The sequence below is a fragment of the Rhinolophus hipposideros genome, assembly GCF_964194185.1.
Source record: "Rhinolophus hipposideros genome assembly, chromosome: 18".
In the NCBI taxonomy this organism is placed as follows: domain Eukaryota; kingdom Metazoa; phylum Chordata; class Mammalia; order Chiroptera; family Rhinolophidae; genus Rhinolophus; species Rhinolophus hipposideros.
Window position 1 is genome coordinate 8,788,804 of NC_138064.1, and position 21,164 is coordinate 8,809,967.

The window sequence follows — 21,164 nt, forward strand, 5'->3', positions numbered from 1 at the left end:
GCTCTCATTTGTTTATTATTCCTGTTCAGATTTGGGATCATAAAAAGATGGCATGTACAGAATTCAGTGCTGGTTAATGGTGTGTAACTTTAACTTGCTTACATCTCAGCGCAGAGAGAGATCGATTCTGTATCAATTATCGCACAGTGACTAGTATTTGACGCTGCTAAAGTCAACCAGCAGGAACACTCATCCACCATACCCATGTTAGCCAAGGGAACCATTCGTTTTTCAGTTCAACACTACGCGTGCACTTGAACCTGGTCCTGCCACAGTGTTTACAAAATGCCTCCCCTGAGAGCCAGGCTCTCTGCTAGGCCCTTGGGATGAAGGGCATACAATGGGAGCCCTGTTATCCCAGAAAAGACGTACCCAATGATGCAGATTTAGGTAGCTGCCATTCTGGATGGCAACGGGGGCAGATGTGGAAAACACTTTATATCTGAAAGTGAATTTAATTGCTCAGATTTCATAATGGCAAATTATTCTATTTTATTTAAAAGATACATGAAAAGGTGCCCTTGGCTACCTATGTATGCTTCTGATTTCTAAGTATTAGGCAACTTTTATTAGCTACAGAATGGAAAGTGGCCGTCACTGTCATTCATGCTTAGTTTCCAGCTGGAAGTCAGGCGTCTGCGAAGCTGTCAAAGCAGCTCATGTTTACCGAGCGCTTCCTATTTGCTGTGTGATTGGCGAGTGTTACATCCTAATCCTCACTACCGCCTTTTGAGGTTAATACTGTGTTTGCATCACTCGCCCCAAGATTAAGAGCTAGAAAGTAGCAGATTCAGGATTCTTACTAAGCCTGCCTTTCTAAATTGTTTTAGCCTACCGTAAATAACCATCTATCCCCCTAGAATATATAATTGCTTACTTTAGAAAATTTAAACATACATCCTTTGGTCTAACCAGACTAATAAACAAAAAATGTTTTAAAGACTTGTTTTTAACAAACAAACAAAAACAAACAAACTTATCCTCCAGATGACTTTCCCCCAGCACGTTAGAAAGGATGCTTGAAATAGCCAGTATGATTTGCAATCGTTTTGGTAAAACGTGCTTCACAAGGATGAGTCTGCAGTCTCTTGTGCAAATGATTTGCTTTAAGCATGAAAAGCTTAGATCCCAGTCTTGAAACTGAATTGGAAGCTGTAGATTTTATGGTTCTTTCTTTGCTTCATTGTACTGTGGCCTGTTAAGCAATATAAATATTTAAAAATTCAGTGCTCCCCATTTCGTTGTTGTAGATAATATTGAACTCAATGCATAAGTACCAGCCACGAGTGCATATCATTAAGAAGAAAGATCACACGGCCTCATTGCTCAATCTGAAGTCTGAAGAATTCAGAACGTTCATCTTCCCAGAGACAGTTTTTACGGCAGTCACTGCCTATCAGAATCAGCTGGTAAGTGTACTGTTCACAATTTATTTCTGAAATCAGATAAGGATTTAGGAGGTTCTTTCATTTTCTTGGATAGAAGGACTGTCTCAGTACTTACAAGAAAAGCTCACTTTGCAGAGAGACCCAGGACCTGTACATGTGTTAAGTGACTATGGCTCAAGGTTATGAAGGTCTGTATTACACTGTCTTTTCTAGAACCTTTATACTCCGGGTCAGGTTGTTCACAGCCTACTCTCCCACCGAAATCTGCCCCTATCTGGCTTCTCAAATTTTCTTCTCAAGAAAATGACCTGCTTCCTTTTTCTCTTCCTGTTAGCCTTATAATGTACATAACCATACACTCATTGCTCCATAAAATTTAATTCAGTTTTCCTGAAAAATTTGCACACATATTCTAGCCAACTGTCCAAACTACTGACACTGTAGATATTTTGTGAAGCTTATTTAGCTGTAATTTAGGGCATGATAATTCTAGTAGAATAATTTTAAATGTCTAGTATGTGAGCAGTGTGTATTTCATTAACATCAAGATATCTAATTTATAATATTGAGTTATATATTTTCTACTTTCTGTTGTACATCATGTTTAAATTTTACGTATTTCTTCGTCCGTAAGGTTTACTTCAGATCAGTGTGTATCAAAGTCTTACAAAGGAGACTGTTAGGTACTTCCCCATGTATTTTCTTTTTCATGGTCAAACTGGGGATAATAGTAACATTCTATAGTGAGGAAGCTAAAGCTAAGAGAGGATGAGTACCTCTTCCACAGTCAGGAAGGACCAGAAGTAGGATTCCTTTTGATATGTTTCAATAAAAGGAACTCACATTGTCGGTTGACTTCACAAATTCAGACTCTCTCTAGGTCTTTGTATCTTGCGTTTATTTGATTAGTTCTGAGTAGGGAGAGGTATTGCTGTGCTCTTGTCTTGATGTTGTATTTTGGGTTCTGGGTGAATAATTCTTAGGTGCTGCCTGATAGATGGCTCAGGGTCCAGAGTAGGATGGACAACTGGAGGAGATTGGGTGTTGGGTTTCAGGAAAAGCAACAAGATGAAGCTGAAATCCCAGGTAGCCCTATACAAATAAAGAAGCTGGAGACCCGAGAAGGGATGCGGGCAATTGGCCCGAGCGGCTGTGTGTCTGTAAGGTGTAAGCACCTACAATTTCTATATGATTTGAGTAGATTTCACTTCACCACTGTGGCTGCCATTTTCCCTACCTGTAAACTGGGACTAAGAACTGCCCAGACCATCTTAGGGAATTCCTGTGAGGATCAAATGAGATGCCTTTGGAAACCATAAGGTGCTCTATAAATAAGGCATGTGGTTATTACTGGGCTGTCTCTGGAATGTCTAAAGAGGATCTGTCACCATTGGGATTTTAAAATGTTAGTGACATATTTTTTAATGGGATAAATGAATACAAAAATGTTATCATACTAATCATCTTAAAGTATAAAAACAAAGTAGTATGATGTTTGAAATATCTCCAAGATAACAACACAAGAGTGGAAACATTCAGAGAATGCCCACGCTAAAAAATCTGAGTATAGATTGAAGCCCACAAAGGCCTAAAATACTAATGCTGTTACTCTGAGAATCTGGAACATTCACCCAAAAATCTCATTTTTAATTTACTTGAAGACACAGAAAATGCAGATCCATCTTTAAAACTGTAATCCCTAGCACAGTGCCAATGTTAAATTCAACTAATAGTCAATGATTTCATTTGATATGCAAATAAGCCAGTTTTGAAATGGTTTATAAACCTCATAATACTAATCAAAATTCATGTTCAACAAACATGTAGGGTGAATAAATCGTAGATTCAGAAAAGATTCCTGACATTCAATTCATTTTACATGAATTGAATTTGTAGCTCTTACATTATAAAACATTAGACTTATATTAATATAAGAAACCCTTATACTAATAGACTTATACTAATATAAGAAACATTCAGTCGATGTTTAAGACTGAAATAAAAACTTGTCATGTGGAAACTTAATTGCTATTATCAGAATTCTCTATAAAGAGAACCAAAGCAAGAATACCTAAATTGGTGTTTTTAGTGAAGATTACAGATAGAGCAACATTAAAGGAAGTTTCTAAGTATAATGCCTTTGATTTGGTTTAACAGGTAAAGGAGAAATCCTGAATAAAGATTGGCAGGACCTCCCATATCATGGTATACTGGAATAGGAGATTATTATCTATGTAATTATAACAATAGCTAATATTTGGGTGCATACTGTGTTCAAGGCACCATGTAAAGTGCATTGTCTTATTTAATCTTCACAATGATATTGTATGGTGGAAACAACAATATTTCTATGTCACATTTCACAGCTTGGAAAATTAGAGTTAACTCACTCATCCAAGGTGAACTTGCTGCTCCCATCAAGATTTGAAGCTACATGGTTGGTTTCAAAAGTCAGTGTCCACAACCTCTTTTATAACTATTTTCCCCCGTCTGAACTAGACGGTGAAAAGTTCATAGCTTGGATTTATTACTTTTAATTTGGAAAAAATCGCTTGACATTTTTTCTCAATATCTCATTTAATTCTGACACTAAACCCCTGAAGAAGGTCCCATAAGCCCCATTTTGCAGATAAAGAAACTGAGGTTCAGTGTAGTTAATACACTTGTCCAAAGTCACAAAACTGGTGAGTGACAGAGTCATCCTTTGGGTCTTAATTCCTTCTTTTTGGTGGCATGATTTTAGATCACTGGGCCAAGGAATTTACCACTGGCAGTGTCAAGGTTTGGGAACCGAATTAGAAAATATTGCCATATTAAAATAGTCAGTTTATTTCTCTAGATCCATCTTTAAAACTGTAATCCCTAGCACAGTGCCAATGTTAAATTCAACTGATAGTCAATGATTTGATTTGGTATACAAATAAGCCAGTTTTGAAATGGTTTATAAACCTCCTAAGACTAATCAAAATTAAACATGTAGGGTGAATAAATCCATTTGGGGGTTTAGTATTTTCATTAGTCTTACACAATTTTCTAAAGTTATCCTTGATTCTTTCTCGGCCTCCCACATCTACTGCTTTTTCATTATTATATCGTGTTTGTGTACTGACTTTCCTATAGCAAACATATAATAGAATAAATATATAGGAAATACATTAAGTACGCATTAAGTATAATATAAATATTAGAATTTTTCTATGCACAAAGAACAGAGAAGAGGGAAAGAAAATCTGAAAGTCACATTCAGGATCACCTTCATATCTCTGAAACTTCAGATAGGATTGCTATTTTTATATCTAGTAAAACCCAAATCAAAGTTTCCAATAGGATTTGTGAAAAAGCTTCTCATTTATTATGGCTGGTACTTCTATTTATAAGTAATGAAAATGGGACTTTTTTGCTATTTTTTCCCTTTGGTTTTGGCAAGGAAATGATCGCATTTGTCTACATTATTAGATAAAAGCTAAATACATTGCACTTTCAACAAACTGTTTTATAATTTAAGATTTAAAGGTCATACCTTGTTTTTGAGCAGGCTGTCCACTGATGTAGAGTTGAAGTGTAGGTCAGGTTTCATTTTTAAATGCCTTTGGACAGATCTTTCCTTGATAATTGGAGAAATGGTCTCTGAGGGCCAATTTCACCTTGTGGCTGGGAACGCCAGCTATATTCAGAGACCAGTGATGTTAAAGTGGAATAAGAATCACTGGAAGGGTCCCCTTCTCTTTGGTGCAACTGGCAGTGTCAAAAATCTGCCCTCCAGTTATGCCTACATTTATCTATAGATAAAGGAGATGTTCAAAGAGTGAGTTTTTTGGTGAGGACATGCAATGTGTTCTGTATTATTAAGACAACACATGTACAACGTGGTATATTTTGGCTGGAATTAGTCAGTCATTTGCATATATGTAGGTACACACTAAACTACAGAATTTCTTAAGTACATATTGCTGTCCTTACTTGTTAATGCTTTTTCTCTCATGAAATGAAAAATGCTGTATTTAAAATTTGCTTTTGCATGATAAGCCATACTGGTGGTTTGCCTTATACAACATTCTCTACGAATTGTTTGGTGGTTGACTATGTTTGGATTCTTCTTTTAGTATTGCCTTGGACACAAGTGATATTGTTCAACAGTGTTACAAGCTGTAGGCAATCTATATTAGGGAACAAATGAAATGGGGGCCAACTGAAATCATTGTCTATAACTCAGGTCCCGTCTCTCATAATTCTCAAATGTGCAACTTCTTCAGTTGTCCCAAATTTCATAAAAGGGTGTAAAATTGTATTTTCAGAAATGAATTTCTTTCTATACAACTACTGTTTTTTATTTAAATATCCATGGAATAAAATCCATACCTGACCTTTAAAAATGCATGATTACCTAGAATGTTAAAAGTTTTCTATGTAAAAAAATTTTTTTATCTTGAGATAGTAAACAAAATAAAATACTTTTATGTAAACTCACGAAGTATTTGGTAAGATAATTGGTAAGAAAATGAAATCATATTTTTGACTGCTTGCTCTTGAAGCAAAGCTCCACAAATGTTTCTGGGTACTTTTTGTTGACACCCCCAGTAGATTCAGCAGCTGGTGATCTCCCAGGGAGCACAGTGGGCTCATTAGGAATGTTAAGCCGTGGTCCCTGTGCTGCTAATCAATACTCCTAATCAATACTTGAATAGGTTTTATTCAAGATGGTGGTGTTAATTCAGGGCCCCCATACTAGTAATAAGAGATCCATTCAGTTTTTTTTTTTCTGTAACTTCTAAAAGAAGTTATTTTCTCTGGAATTAGATAAAATGGTCCATAGAGAAAGTAAATACGTATCTAGTTGTTGTATTGAGCTCCCTTTCTAATTCGTGCACTAAAGTTAAATCATTGCTGTAAGCAATTGGTTAGTTTAGGTGTATGAGAGCATCTTGCACTATTCTCTAAACTGTCCTGTAGTTTGAAAATCTATCAACATGTAAAGGAAAAAAAGTTACCATTGATACTCCTGGGGCTTATGAAAGGGATTTAAAAGATACAGGAAATAGAAAATTCTAAGAATGAAAGAAAATTCCAAAGAAATCTGAAAATCTGTGTTGAATTTAATTCATTTCCTCATTCAAAGTTATGGCAGTTATATTAGATACGGTGACCCGTCAGTTGAACAACACACACATCTGTTGAGAGTATTTATTCTCTATGACAACTCTAAAGCATCAGATTCGGAGTCAACAATCTTTACCTTTTAGCAATAAGAAGACCAACAAACACAATTTTCATAATCCTTTTTGGGGCCAAGTGGATTGAAAGTCCTTCTTTGATCATTATAACACGTAGATAATACTTCCTATCCTTTTAGTTTATAAATGCTCAATGCTTACTATGGTTCACATTTCAGAAGGATGGCTGTAAAAGGATTTCTTTCAAAGTCCGTAGTTTTTCCAGCAGATATGTGATCTGCCATTGTCTCTAGAGAATTTATTCGTAGGCAAATCCATTTACTTTTTTTAAAATTAAGGTTTATTGGGGTGACAGTTGTCAGTAAAGTTACATAGATTTCAGGTGTACAATTCTGTATTACATCATCTATAAATCCCATTGTGTGTTCACCACCCAGAGTCAGTTCTCCTTCCATCACCATATATTTGACCCCCTTTACACTCTTCTACCACCTCCCTCCCCGCTTACCCTCTGGTAACCACTAAACTGTTGTCTGTGTCTATGAGTTTTTGTTTCTTTAGTTGTTTGTCTGGTTCCTTTGCTGCTTTCAGCTTTATATCCCACATTTTAACTATAAATGGGTTTATGGAAACTGAGCTTAAAAGAAGCCCTAACTTTATTGAACTGCCTCACAGTTTCGGTTTGAAATTTTCTTCTGGGTTTGGCTCACCCTGAATGCCACTAATACTGCAGTGGGTTTGGTGCCACCCTCTTTAGGGCACTTAAATCACTTCCAGTTCTGGTCAGCTGTGTACCCCCTCTGCCTGCCCCGTGGAATCTTAAGCCCCACTAAGGCAGGGACCACATGTTCTTGATCTTTCTACCATCCAACATTTAGCATAGGGCATGATAAGTGATTAATCCTCATTAACTATTTGTTGATGAATTATTGTGAAAGCAGTTTCATGAACTGTAAAGCACTTTAGAAATATAAAATATAAGTATTTTAACTTTTTCAGTAGAGAGAGACACAGCTTCTGTCTTTGCGGATTGGAAATCTTGTTGGTGTTTTATAATCTTCAAACATACTGATTGCTTGGGCGTTAGAAGACTTTTACAGCTTATTTCAAACAAATAAAAATTTTCTCCTTTGTCCTGAAAACTGACCTTCAAAATCTAGTCCGAAAGAATAGCTGAAACAGACTTTTATTCTTTAGGGCATCGAAGCAGTGGCTGTGTGGAAGAGAGGGCTCTCTATAAACTCTTGATGACCACACTTCAGGGGCAATTTCAGGGATTCCTGTATATTTCTTTATATTCATTAAGAACAGATTTCTTACTTATCTAGCTTATTTACTTCCCTGTTTTACCATTTTCCGTTAACTAGGTAGAAAAGGAAATTAGCAATTTTTTGGATGCTCTAGAATGAACGTTCATGGCTACAAATGAGCATTTCTCAGACATTGTCAAATGTTCTTAAAAATTAACAGGATCAAAGACTCAATCTCATAACTTGCCAGTGTTACTGATAGAGAGGTACACTCTCTCTGGTCAGTATAGTGTGGGAAATTCTATGTTAAGTGAGGTAGATAACGTCTTGCGGCTTGTACATTGGTTAGCTGACTTGAAGAATGAAATGGGAAGCGTGCCTTTCTTTTGTAATAATAAAAGTAATTTTTTGGTGTTAATAGCTTAAAATGGACAATAGATACACTCTGGTCAGAGGAAAAGTTGCTTTTTGACAAAAAAGCATTTCAAATTATTTCGATTATGTGTACTTCTTACTTTGAAAGAGGAGGGCATGCCCCAACCGATAACTCTTTTTTTCCAGGTTGACTGTCTAGTGTGTGTGTGTCTCTAAAGATTAACATGAGTTCTCACATTGATACGAATGAGCTATGACTCTCTAAAGATGTCTGTGGTTCTTTTTCAGATATGACTAGCTGTCTCTAGTCCTTCTCGGTTCCTTTCAGCTCTAACACTCAGGAATTTTACAAGTCAAGTATCTTTTAATCAGCGTTTCCTTTATTTACTTATTTTGGCTTCGTAACCTAATATATTTTTCTTTGGAGGCAATGCATATGATTTAATGGACCTTTCTACATTAATATTAATACTGTGGGAATTATGATTAGCATAGCATAGACTCTTAATACTTCAGATCATGATTCTCATTAGGAGATGTTTTTTTCCATATAAGCATAGAGTCTATAAATAACATTGTATGGGAGAATAACAAAAAGACTTATTCATTTGATTTTAATTTAGTCAGGTGGGAAGGGGAATGGATGGAAGGGGGATCATGACATAAATACATGATATATGGCTTACATCATGTGTTTATGTCATGTATCTCAATCGAGTATTGAACATGAAGCTATTATTGGCCATTTTATCCATTATGATATATATATATGTGTGCCTATGGTCCTAACAAATGATGTTGCCAAGTCAGCATGAGGCAGCATTCTTGTTTTTATTCACCATTACCCACCAATGCTGGCCTTCTAGACAGTTCCCCACCTCCCTAGTGGAGCCCTCCCCTTTCACTGCTCTCTGAAATGCTTCACACTGCAGCCACGCTGTTCGCTGTTCATGAAAGGCCCCCATCCTTATCTGTCTCCATCCCTTGACCTCTAGCCTATTCTCTAGGACCAGCCTGTCCTCAAATACCTCCCTCTCTCATAGGCCTTCCCCGACTCTCCCACCAAATTCATCCTGCCTGTGAACTTCTCTAGGAATTTCAACCTTTCTCACAATACTGACAGACATTAGGTATTCGTGTGGTGTGCCACGATGGAAAGTGAACTAACTCTTTAGTTCTGATTTTATTTCCTTGAGCTCAGAAATGATATTGTTTTGTTACCCCTTCTTCGCTTTCCAGATAACCAAGCTGAAAATAGATAGCAACCCTTTTGCCAAAGGATTTCGGGACTCCTCCAGGCTCACTGACATTGAGAGGTAATGAGAATTTTCTGTTTACTTTTTTGTCCAGATAAGATAAAGAGAAGAGTGAGTGTGTAAGAACACACTCCTTTCAACGCCAAAGAACCATAACCTTACTGTATATAGTCTCCAATTCTCTTGACCCCCCTTCCCTTCCAGTTGTAAACCCTGTAGATATGCAAGTGCTTAAGCTCTGACAGCTGCAGCAGCTGGCTCTATTCTCTGCTCAATTTCCGAGTGAAGTGGTTTTCTTTGGTCAGGACATTTACTCAACTGTGAAATATAGGGCTGCTTTGTTACCAAAGACTCAGTCCTCTTGATGATAGTAAGCTGTGTGTCTCGCGTGGCAATCTACAGAGAAATGGAATCTTGATAGCCTTTGCCTTCTGAAGTAGATGTATATGCTAACACGAAGGATATAATGGTAGTCAGGAATTTTGAAACAGGGAGATGTGATTTAATTCCGGGCCCATATTTTACCTATAGCTTAGACTGCTTATTTTTAACAGGAGAGATAGCCGATCTCAGGACCTTTAAAAAGACAAGTGACAATGACATGCCCATAACTTACCCCACTTTTAACTTAAAATGGTCCACACAGTTGAGACCGTCTATATGGTGAGTAATGACTGTATTGAGATCCACAGTTTGCCCAATAGGAACATCAAAAAATGTTTTTCAAAGAGAAGATTTTTCAGTGTGATTATTTGTATCTCTTACATATACTATGTGACTTTCTGTACTTACTCTTTTTTTGAGTGAGAACATTGAAGTTCTACTCTCTTTACAAATTTTAGTTGTGCAACACAGTGTAATCAGCTCTAATCACTATGTTATACATCAGATCCTCAGGCCCTCTTCATCTTCTGTGCTTTTTCTTTTCTGTGGCCTAAAGTCTTTATTGCCAGATGGGATATCCTAGCACCAGCCCCCTGGTTTATCTTATCTCCAAATCTTTGTGTGATTTCACTACCAACTGCCCTACTTCCCCATGTGGTCACAATCTTCTGACCGTGGCACTTCTCCCCAACCTCTCCTGGCAACTCAAATTAAGGGATAATTACATGTTTTAGCAACATCTGTTGGATCCTTCCCAAAGCCTTCCCAAATAGCAGAGCACGGGCTTGGTTTTAATTTTGGGGAGCTGGGCTCAGTGGGGAGACAGAAAAGCCAGCAGGAGAGGCTGAAAGGTGGGCAGGAACTGTGGGATTTGAGTAGAAAAGAAAGACTCAGTTGGAGAGCTTGACAAGTGCTTGGGGGTGTTGAGATCAAGGAAAGAAACTTCAGCTTGTGGTTGAAGGGCCAATGGAAAAATAAAGAAAAGTCAGATGGCCAAATGGAACATAAGTTGGCAAATAGGCCTGGACACCCAAGTCAGTGAGATTGTGGCCATCAGCTGTGTGGGTAACAAATGAGTCCATCTATTAATACAAAAGCTACACCCGTTTAGGCAGGACCTTTTGTATCTATTTCTGGAGTGCCAGAGGCACTGATTCAGAGTGGATTTATGCAGGTGGATTAATATCAGTGAACTTTTTCTCAGCTTTGGCAGGTGTCAAGCAAGAATGAAGACAGTGGGTCAGTGAGGCAGTAATGATGTGAGGTTTTTTTAAATTAAATGTATTGGGGTGAGAATTGTTAGTAAAGTTACATAAGTTTCAAGTATACAATTTTGTATTATATCATCTATATATCATGCTGTGTGTTCTCTACCCAGAGTCAGTTCTCCTTCCATTACGAGATTGTTTTACTGCATTTACCCTCATCTACCATCCTCCCTCTCCCCTTATCCTCTGGTAACCACTAAACTAATGTGTTTTTATAGTGTACGGCATACTGTCTCAGGTCAGGGGTGCACATGTTATATTGAGAGATAAAAGTCATGGGTCAGAGTCCCAGCTCTGCCTTTTTTTTGGCTGAGTGATCCTGAAGAAGCCACCTCACTTGAATCTGTTTCCTCACCTAGAAAATAACCCTACTCACTTCAAAGGTTTATTATGAGAACCAAGGCAGATGACATTTATGAAACCAATTTATAAATCTAAAATAATCGTAAGCCCCTCATTTTATTAGAAGAGCATAGTTTTTTGCCCCATCTATGTCTACTTCTAATAGTCTTAATAAACTACTCCTCGAGTAAAAATAGCCCGAGTCGTGCATGTGTTCATGAGATAAGAGTCCCCAGACTGACTGTCCTTTACAATGACAGATTTGATAAAGCATGCAGCACATTTTCCACTTACTGAATAAGCGCCCTGATGTGGGGAGGACTCGATGTGCATGAAGCTAAGTCGCTTTCAATAGTCTGAGGGCCAAGAGAGCATCTTATGTGACCAGCTGAAAGTTTGCAAGATGACCTAAGTAGTGTGAAATTGGCCAAGGTTTTGGATTTCATTTCCAGATATTTAAGTCTGAATTTTTCCTAAACAGCCTTTAGGGATGGGACAAATCAGATCAATTGATCTTTAGAGACCTAAAGAAATTAAATTAGTCTGGAGTCAGTTACTGCACTAAACCATCTAGTAATTGAATTGCTCCTTGTAACTGATTGAAAACAGCCCTCTCTGTAACAATATAGGGAACTTTTCTTTATAAGGGATCTGAGAGAAAAACACATCTTTTTATGACATGATGACAGAAATTGCACTTTTCTAAACTAATTGAATATGATGTTATTGTGACTTCAATGATTTCAAGTTTCCTGTTCCAGATTTACACTTACTGTGTGGGGCACCCAAACAAAAACACCTTTAAGATTGGGTCTAGTCGCCTTATACCTCCAAACACATTGTGTTAATCCTACAATTGCAGAAGCTTCGGGGGTGCTCTACAAGGAGGCATTATGGTTTCTTCGCTCTGATTTCACCAGGTTGCGTTCAGATACTTGAATGTCTCACATACTTCATGGGTAGCCCTACTCTTCAGTGACAGCCTCTCCCTGGTTTGTAAAAGGAAACGCATCAGATTAGCCAAAGTAGAAAGTATTTACATTAGATACCTACCATGGACAGCTAAGAAGCAACCCCAAAGCCCAAAGGGATGTTTTGCTATAATCTAATTTATAGTTATTTAGTTCAGGAAAAGAATTATCTGCTGTTCTCATATAGGAAATAACCTACAGGCAGTCTGTCAGTTGGCCTTTCCTTTTTCTTTTTTTGGGGGGCAGAGGGAAGGTACTTCGTACAGTAAGCGAAGGCATAATGTTACTTATGAGAAAGGAAACATAACAATGAGGGTTTTTTAATGTTAGTTGCAAAGTTAAGTATCTTTTGTTAGTTTTTTTGTTTTTTTCTAACAAATAGACATTCATGCTCATTGCAGAAAAACACTGACAAGTAAGAAATCGAGCATAAAAAAGTAACAAAGTCCCATTCACTCAATCCCATAACCACTGGCAAAAACTTATATATTCTCCCATATACTTTCCTAAGCATGTACAAACATATACTTCCTTTAAAGTTTACCACCCATACTATTTTAAATAATTTCCCCCTTAGTATCAATACCGATATGTCTGTAGTACACTTTTTAATGGCTGCCTACTTTTCCATTGTGTACAATAATTTATTTGACCCATCCGATATATTATTTAGGTTTCCCACTTTTTGTTAATATAAGCAGTGCCAGGAGGAAAGTGTATATCTTTACACATATTCTGCATTATTACCGTAGGGTAAATACTAACAAACAAGAATGCTTATCAAAGTATACATATTTTAATTATAATGTCATTTTTAATTGTTACAAATTTGGGAAAAACCTAAATGTTCAATAATAGGAGAATGGTTTAATACATGTTTAGAGTCACGCAATGGAATTTTTTACAATTGTGGTAAAATATGCATAATGTAAAATTTACCATTTTAGCCATTCTGAAACGTATGTACAATTTGGTGGCATTAAGTACATTCACAATATTGTGCGACCATCACCATTATCATTTCCACAATGTTTCCATCATCCCAAATAGAAAATCTGTCCCCATTAAACCCTAACTCCCCATTCCTCCTTCCCCCATCCCCTAGTGATGTTTATCTCCTTTCTGTCCCTGAATTTGCCTAGTACCTCATATAAATGGAAAGATACCCATGTTTTTAAGGCTTTTCATCCATGTTGCCAAGTTTCCCTAAAGAAAGATTGTCCATGTCATGGTCAGCTGCCCATTTATGTACATCCTTATCAAACATGATCATCTTTTCATTTTTACCAATTTGATAGGCGAAAATTTGTATTTTCTTTTGTAAATTGGCCTGTTGTGTCCTTAGCTCATTTTTTTTCTTTTGGATTGCTCATCTTTTTTCTTATTGAGCTATAAAAGCTATTTTATGTGTTAGCATTTTAATTGTTCATATATGTTGGAATCATTTTACCAGTTTGAAATTAGCTTTTAATTTGTTTTTGATGAACAGAATATGTGACTACCAAATCTATTGTTCTCTTTATGATTTCTTAAATAGATGTTCCCTATTCCAAAATTATGTAAATATGTAAATATTCAACTATAGATTTTCTATTTAAATATTTAACTCATGCAGTATTTTATTTTAGTATAAGATATAAAATAGATATGTCACTGTATATTTTAATAAGTTGCCCCAATACCATATACTTACTAACATATTCCTTTCCAAATAATTTATAATTCCCACTTTATCAGATACTAAAATATTGCCTATAGTAACTTTTTCAGTCTTTTCATTGACCTGCCACTATTATATTATTGTAATTTTTGTAAATTAATAAAATATGTAAATGTTTGAGGATACTTATATGTCTGATATATCAAACTCCAAACCTTTTTACTTGTCATTTTCAAGTTTTCTTGATATTCTTTGACATATTTATGCTTCCAGTCTTTGATATCATTTTGTCAAGTCTTTCCAAAAAATTTCATTGTTGATTAAATTGGTCTTGTGTTGAATCAAAATAATAATTTGGGGAAGAAAACTGATATCTTTATAGTATTGAGACTTCCTGCTAGAAATGTGCGTGAATTTGTCCTTTTACTGAAATTTTGTCTTATGTTCTCTAGAAGTTTTGGTGTTTTCAAGTTTGTAAGTCCTGAACATAGTTTCTTAGGCACATAGCTAGGTTTACTAGAGCTGCGCTCTCCAATTTAATAGCTTCTAGCCATAAATGGCTAGTAAGGACTCGAAATGTGGCTATTCCATATTGAGATGTGCTGTAAGTACACACACACACACACACACACACACACACACACACACACACACACTGATTTTGAAGGCTTAGTATGAGGAAAGAATGAAAATATCTCAATAATCGTTTTAAAATATTGATTAGATGTTGAAATACTATTTTGGACATGTATTAGGTTACAAAATATATTAAAATTAATTTCACTTTTTAAAAAAATGTGGAGACTAGACTATTTAAAATTACATATGGCTTGTACTATCTTTCTATTGGCTAACACTGCTAGAGGATTTTTTTGGCAGTGGGTGCAGGGTGTGCTTTGGAAAATAGGATTTTTTTTATTAGAAATCTACCTAGTTTAGTCTGTGAAAAGGTATTGATTCCTATATACCCTTGGCATTCTGCCATTTTACTGAATTTAAGACCTCTCCCTCTTCTGGTTTTTATTCTATTTCTTTGGCCATTCTTTCTCCATCCCCCGTGTTAGTTCTTCCTCTTGTCCTCCATCCATAAACAGGGATGTATGTGTCCCAGGCCTTAGTCCCTAGACCACTTCTCCTCTCAGTCTTCGTCTCCTCCCCTGGTGATTTGACCCAGTTTCATGCCTTTACATACCATTATATGCTGACTACTATCAAATTTGCATCTCTGGTTCTGGACTGGCTTTTTCTTTTACTTTTCCCTAAGGCCACCTCAGATTTAACCACGTAAAACAGGATGCCCGATCACATTCTTCCACACCTCTCTTGCCTCATGTTTCCATCTCAGCTGCTGACGTCTCCATCCTTCCCATTGCTCTGGCCAGAAGACTGGGAGTCAGCCTTGACGCCTCTTTTTCTCTCACTGCTCACATCCAAACAGTCAGCTAGTCCTTCAAACTGTAGCCAGTGGAGTCCAACTACTTGTTACCATCTCTGCTGCTACCACCCTTAGATAGGACACTCTCATCTCTTTCCTAGATTGTTACATTAATTTTCTAATTGATCCTTCTACCTCCACCATTACTGCCCTTAAGTCCATTTTCAGTATACTGATCAGAATGCTCTTGTCAATGAAAGGAAGTCAGAACACATCACTCTTGCTCAGAGCTCTCCAACGAATCACCACCTTATTCCTCCTTATTCACAATAAAATCCAAAGTCCAGACAAAGCCTAAAAGGTCCTACAGAATCTGAGCCCAGCTCTCCCATTTAGCTCTCTGAACTCATTTACTTTTCTCTTGCTCACTTTTCTTTGAATATGCCCAGGCCCCTCTTGGCTTTAGGGCCTTGTACTTATTTACCTTCGGCCTGGAATGTACTGCCCCCAACATCTGAATGGTCCAAAGGTTGGTTTTTTGTTTCTTACTATGTTCCCAGAACCTAGACTAGTGCCTGGTACATGGGAAACACTCACATATTTGTTGAGTGCATAATGATGCGTCCTTTCTCTAATGTTTATTATATTTCCTTTTAATAATTATGTTTAAAAAATTTTAAAAGACATAATTGATATTTCTGTTATTACCAGGAATAAAACTACTTTCTTTTCTTGTAAAATAGGAGATATTTAGTATATGATTCTTCCTTACACTACACCTCCATCAACTCATAGTTTTGGTATAAACAATCTGGTAGTTTAAATCCAGATTTTTATTCATGTATCTTTATCTCTTCTATTTTTTTCTCCTTAATGTTAATATAAGGATCACAATATACTGACCACAGTCATTTAAATGTAATTCTTGTGATACTCATGTCTGCTCTGCTTGCTGCTTATTTCTTCTATCCTCTCTCCAAATATTGAAATTGTATTTGGACTTTATTCTCAGTTGTTGATAAGCGTTGAGTAATCGGTTGAGAAACTATATGTGGGTCATCTTCTTTATGAGTTCTTGCACATTTGAGAGGATATGTTGTATACACCCAACTAGTGTCCCAGTCTTTTTCCTTAGAGCTCTTTCAACCTTCCTTTGTCATCTAGCTTTTAAATATTGTGGAATAAAAACTGATATTAAACTCATTGTCTTACCTTTGTTGCCTTTACTGAATTTTTAAAAAATATGGTAATTGTTTTTTTGTCATTTCCAACTCCACTTTTACATTTCCAGATTGTTTCCTCTTCATTCCTACTAGTTCTTGCTTTAACAACACAGGGTCTTCTTAAATCTCACTGAAAATTTAAAATCTTGAATCTCCTGAAAATTTAAAAATACAAACTAGAGACTTACAATGTTTCTCCCTATTTATTGGAATAAGACTGTTTCAAAAGAAATCACTTGTTCTGCTTTTGAAAGCTAGTTTTCTTCTTTTGAATTCCTGAGTGTTTTGTAATGTCCAGTTATTTTTCTCTAGCTCATCTATAGAATGGGGTGTCTGTAGAGGGTTAGGAGCTGAGATTAATTTTTAATAAAAACGTGTGTATCTTTGTTAAATCTCTCAGGTGCAGACTGAAGATGAGGTAGTAATTTAAATTTATTGTAATTTTGCCAATGTGGAAATATAATTACTATGTTTGGGTTGGGGAGTTGTCATAGGTAGACGGAGATAGCCTTGAAAAGGGGGTTTCACTTTGCATTGGCTGAGCTACCCTCTCTGACTGTCTCAGCAGCTAGAAATCAGTTGCCCCCTCCCCACACCCAGCAAAGCAACTTCACGGCCCTCCTCCAGAGCCAATCATGGTCATGGCTGACACCCTCCAGTGTACACAACATCCTGTGCTAGCTGAGCGTGCCACTGTGGCACTCCTTCCTCCTAGCCTTGGGCAGTGTGAGAATCTGCTCCGTATCAACTGCTCAGAGACCTGCTCTTATCATTAACCTCTGCTGCTACAAGGTAGGGTATAGGTAGAGGCCTTTTCATCTTTTCCTTCCCCAGTTAGCTTTCCTCCTTGTACGTTGGTGAATGGCATGCTGGTTGATGCTTCCCTCACTCCTTTCCTGTTTGTGGCTAAAATATCCAAATAAGTAGTTAGCACACTCCTTAATCTCCTGAGTTCCCCTTGTTTTCTCAGTCATATTAGTGGGGCAGAGAATTAAATACATATGCTTATCTCACCATATTGCTTCAGGATTTGTACCGAGAGTCTCTCTAAAATATGTTTAAACACCCTAGCATTGAAAAAAACTTTTAAATGAATCAAATTTGGATACACGCCCAGTGGGAATCAGGCCTTTTTGCTCAGAGCTCAAAAACACTCTATTAGTTTACCCGAGGAGGCAAACTTCAGGAAAGAAAGTTGCAAATCTAATATTCTGAGACTCTGTAGAAGTTTTATCTACATCAAACCATGGAGCGGCAAGCATCTTGGCAGATTTGCTGAAGAGGTTCAGAGTTCATGGATAATTTCTAGGTCTTTCAAAATTATTTACGGTTCTGGGAAGAAAGCAGTGTTTGCTTCTAACAGAGCTCTAAGCTGGCTTGTAGAATTACTGAGCCAGTGAGGCTTTAGGAGAAGTACAAGGTCAGCGGAGCCCATCTCTAAGTAGGTAAACGACTCAGATTAGGGGTTGGCAAACTACATGTGCCACCTGTTTGGTACAGGCCACAAGCTAAGAATGGTGTTTACATTTTTAAATGGTTGATAAAATTATAAAAATAATATTTTGGGACATGCAAAGATAGGAAATTAAAGTTTATTGTTTATAAACAAAGTTTTATTAGAGCACAGTCATGTTTTTCCATTTCTATATTGTATGTGATGGCTTTCCTACTACAGACAGAGCTGAGTATCTGACAGAGACCATAAGGCAGAAAAACTTTGCTGTTTCCTGGCTTAGAGCTTTAATGGGCTGTGGAAATGTTGGCAGCAAGGGAAACTCCTACCCAGAAATTTCACCTCTGTCGGATGATGTTTTTCCTCTTTCTGGGTTAAAATGGGCAAACTCAGTAATTCATGTTGAAGCCCATGTGGTGATGCTAGTTGACAAAGCTGGTGAGATCTGATCTCTGCCAACACTTCATCCTTCGTGTCTTTACACTGGTAGTTGAGACATGCGCTTATGGTCATTTTAGCACCTGTAGTTCCAGCCAGAAGAAAGATGACAGAGGAGGATGACAAAGGAACAACTTGGAGAGGCATACTTTTTAAAGGTTCGCTGTAGATTTTAATTTTCTATGTAATTTTTGTCCATCTTCTAATCTCATGCCTCCACTATTATGAATAATTGGAAACTAGGTTGAATTTTTTTTTTCTCTTTCTGAGTCCTAGGGACTTGCAAGGACTTTAGAGGGCAGTATAAAAGGCATTTGAGACAGACTCTGAAAACATCATCCCATTTATCGTTAAGGAATTAGAAAATACTTTTTCCAATATTTCCCAGATTTGCATTTTAAATTGGCAAAATAATATGATATTTGAAATGTGTAAGAAGCGAGTACTCAAATTTTGAGTAAGTATTTAATAAAATGTGAGCCTCCACCTCTCAATCCCCGCTCCTGTGACAGTGTTAGCTCTCACTTTGAAGGGTGTGTGCGCGCACACGCATGTGCACTTTAAGATAAAAAAAATCCAACGAGTTCATACTGCCATTCATACTTTCTACTTAAATTCAGGATGATAAGGTTTTTACTTAAGCTCTTTGACCTTACACCGATATCTCTTTCCTCTCATGCTGAGAATCTAGTCTCAACACTGGAAATGATAGAATATCCCGTCATTACTCATGTGCCTTATCTCACAGTATACTTACGCACCATAATCTCAGAATATGCTTATCAACATACGTCCAAAAATGTGGCAACTCAAAATAGTTAAAAATCTTTTTTGTAGTTCTTTTTGTCTTCAGTGTAGCTTCTAGTAGAGACGCTACGAGAGTATTTTAGGTTCCCCCCCCCCCACCTTTGTTTTCCCTCCAGAGTGTTTTCAAGTCCCTTGGAATCATTCCTCTGTGTAGTTATGAATTAACCCAATGATACACATTTAGGTTCATTCGTTTCATTGTATTTCCTATATTTTGGAATTTGAAAACACAGTTTTTTTAATCTGATTATTTAATAAATGATTTACATAGTTTTAAGACAAATCTACAGACCATGGCTTAGTCAAAAGCATCTAGATTCTGTCCCCATTCCCTCCACCCTGTTTCTTTCCTCTTCTATAGATAACCATTATTAAGAAAAGTATTGTTTTTCCTTTCACTGGGTTTTCTAATACAAGCAGATACATGTTATATATTCTTCTTCCCTTTTTTCTTAGGTAAATTTTAACATACTCTACCTGGTTCATCTTGGGTTTTTTTTTTCATAACAACGTACATTAATATTATGCATATGAACATCTGTGCTATGTGAGTGTGTAATATATGTAATATGTATTAATGTGGGTTCAGTTGTGTCATACTGTTTTGTTATATTTAAATAGATATACATATATTTTATATAAATAATCTTTTACTATGTGGTCTATTTTATTAGCAACCTTTTTCTTTTTGGTACTATTTAATGACTAGCAAGGTTCTTACTCTTGTTTTAATGTTTATCTTTACCCCAATATCTTTTAAAAACTCCAACTCTCCCACTTTCTAATTTTCTATAGGTTCCCCACTATGAGCCATGTTGAAATTAGCTAGTCACTTCTTTTTTCTTCCCCCTACTTTCACTCTCTTTAAGCATCTGACTTGAAGTCATATCCCTTCAATCTCAATTAATAAATGTAATCAATAACTTACTGTACTCATCCCCTTCTCTCTCCCTTCTCCTCTAATTTTTGAGAACTGTACTTCATCCACCTTGTCAGAGTATATAGTCATTTCATGCTGTATTCCTCCTCATAACCACAGTTTAGTCTTAATTCTATGAGTAAATACATATCTAATGCCCACTAACATATCATATCAATGTCGTTTCAGTCGTTTTGGTTGTCTGAAGCTCATTCACTACTAGATTCCTCAAAAAAGCCTTGCGGGACAAATATTCTTTGTCTTTTGCATGAACATAACAGTTTTTCCGTGGCCTTTATTTGCAAAAGTCATTTTGACTTGATAGGCAGTCCTTGCCTCACATTTTCTTTCCTGCCGTATTTTAAATGTGTTGTTACTTCGTTGTCTCCTGGAATAAAGTGACTGTCAAACTCTGATGACCATCTACTCTTCTTTCCCATGTAAGTGCCTTAGGTTTTTTTTTTTTTCTGGAATGACCAAAAGATTTCCTTCTGTTGCTTTTGTTCTTATTGTCCTTGATCAAAGGGCAGAGGGCAATTGTCTGGACTTGCTGCCTCCCTGCTTGTTTCACTCACCGATGATGTAACCGACCGAAGGTGACATCAGTCCTCAGAAACATTACGCATTTGCTCTTCTGCCGTATGCTCCCTTATAATGAGCAGTTCTCAGAGTGCACTACACTAAGAGTCCTCCACTAAATCCTAGTGAGCTTCCTCATGGAAGCATTTGCAAATGATGCAAAGTTCTGCTGATAACTTTAGAGGCAGAGAGGAAGAGATTCATGGGTGAAATGAAATGGGAGGATTATGTGGATTTCCCTTCTCTGCATCATGGGTGCCATTCAGACAGCGGGCACTTGCACCATTTCGGTGGACTGGGCAGGA

The 21,164-nt window shown here is 36.9% G+C and overlaps 1 protein-coding gene across 1 annotated transcript in view; it reads left to right on the forward strand.

The window, feature by feature from the left end:
- TBX20 (T-box transcription factor 20) overlaps positions 1-21,164 on the forward strand; it is a 53,638-nt gene that overhangs the window by 11,488 nt on the left and 20,986 nt on the right. Inside the window, exons 5-6 of the mRNA XM_081079642.1 lie at positions 1,251-1,409; positions 9,424-9,500. Of these exons, the coding sequence (XP_080935768.1) occupies positions 1,251-1,409; positions 9,424-9,500 (236 nt within the window). The remainder of the gene's footprint in view (positions 1-1,250; positions 1,410-9,423; positions 9,501-21,164) is intronic.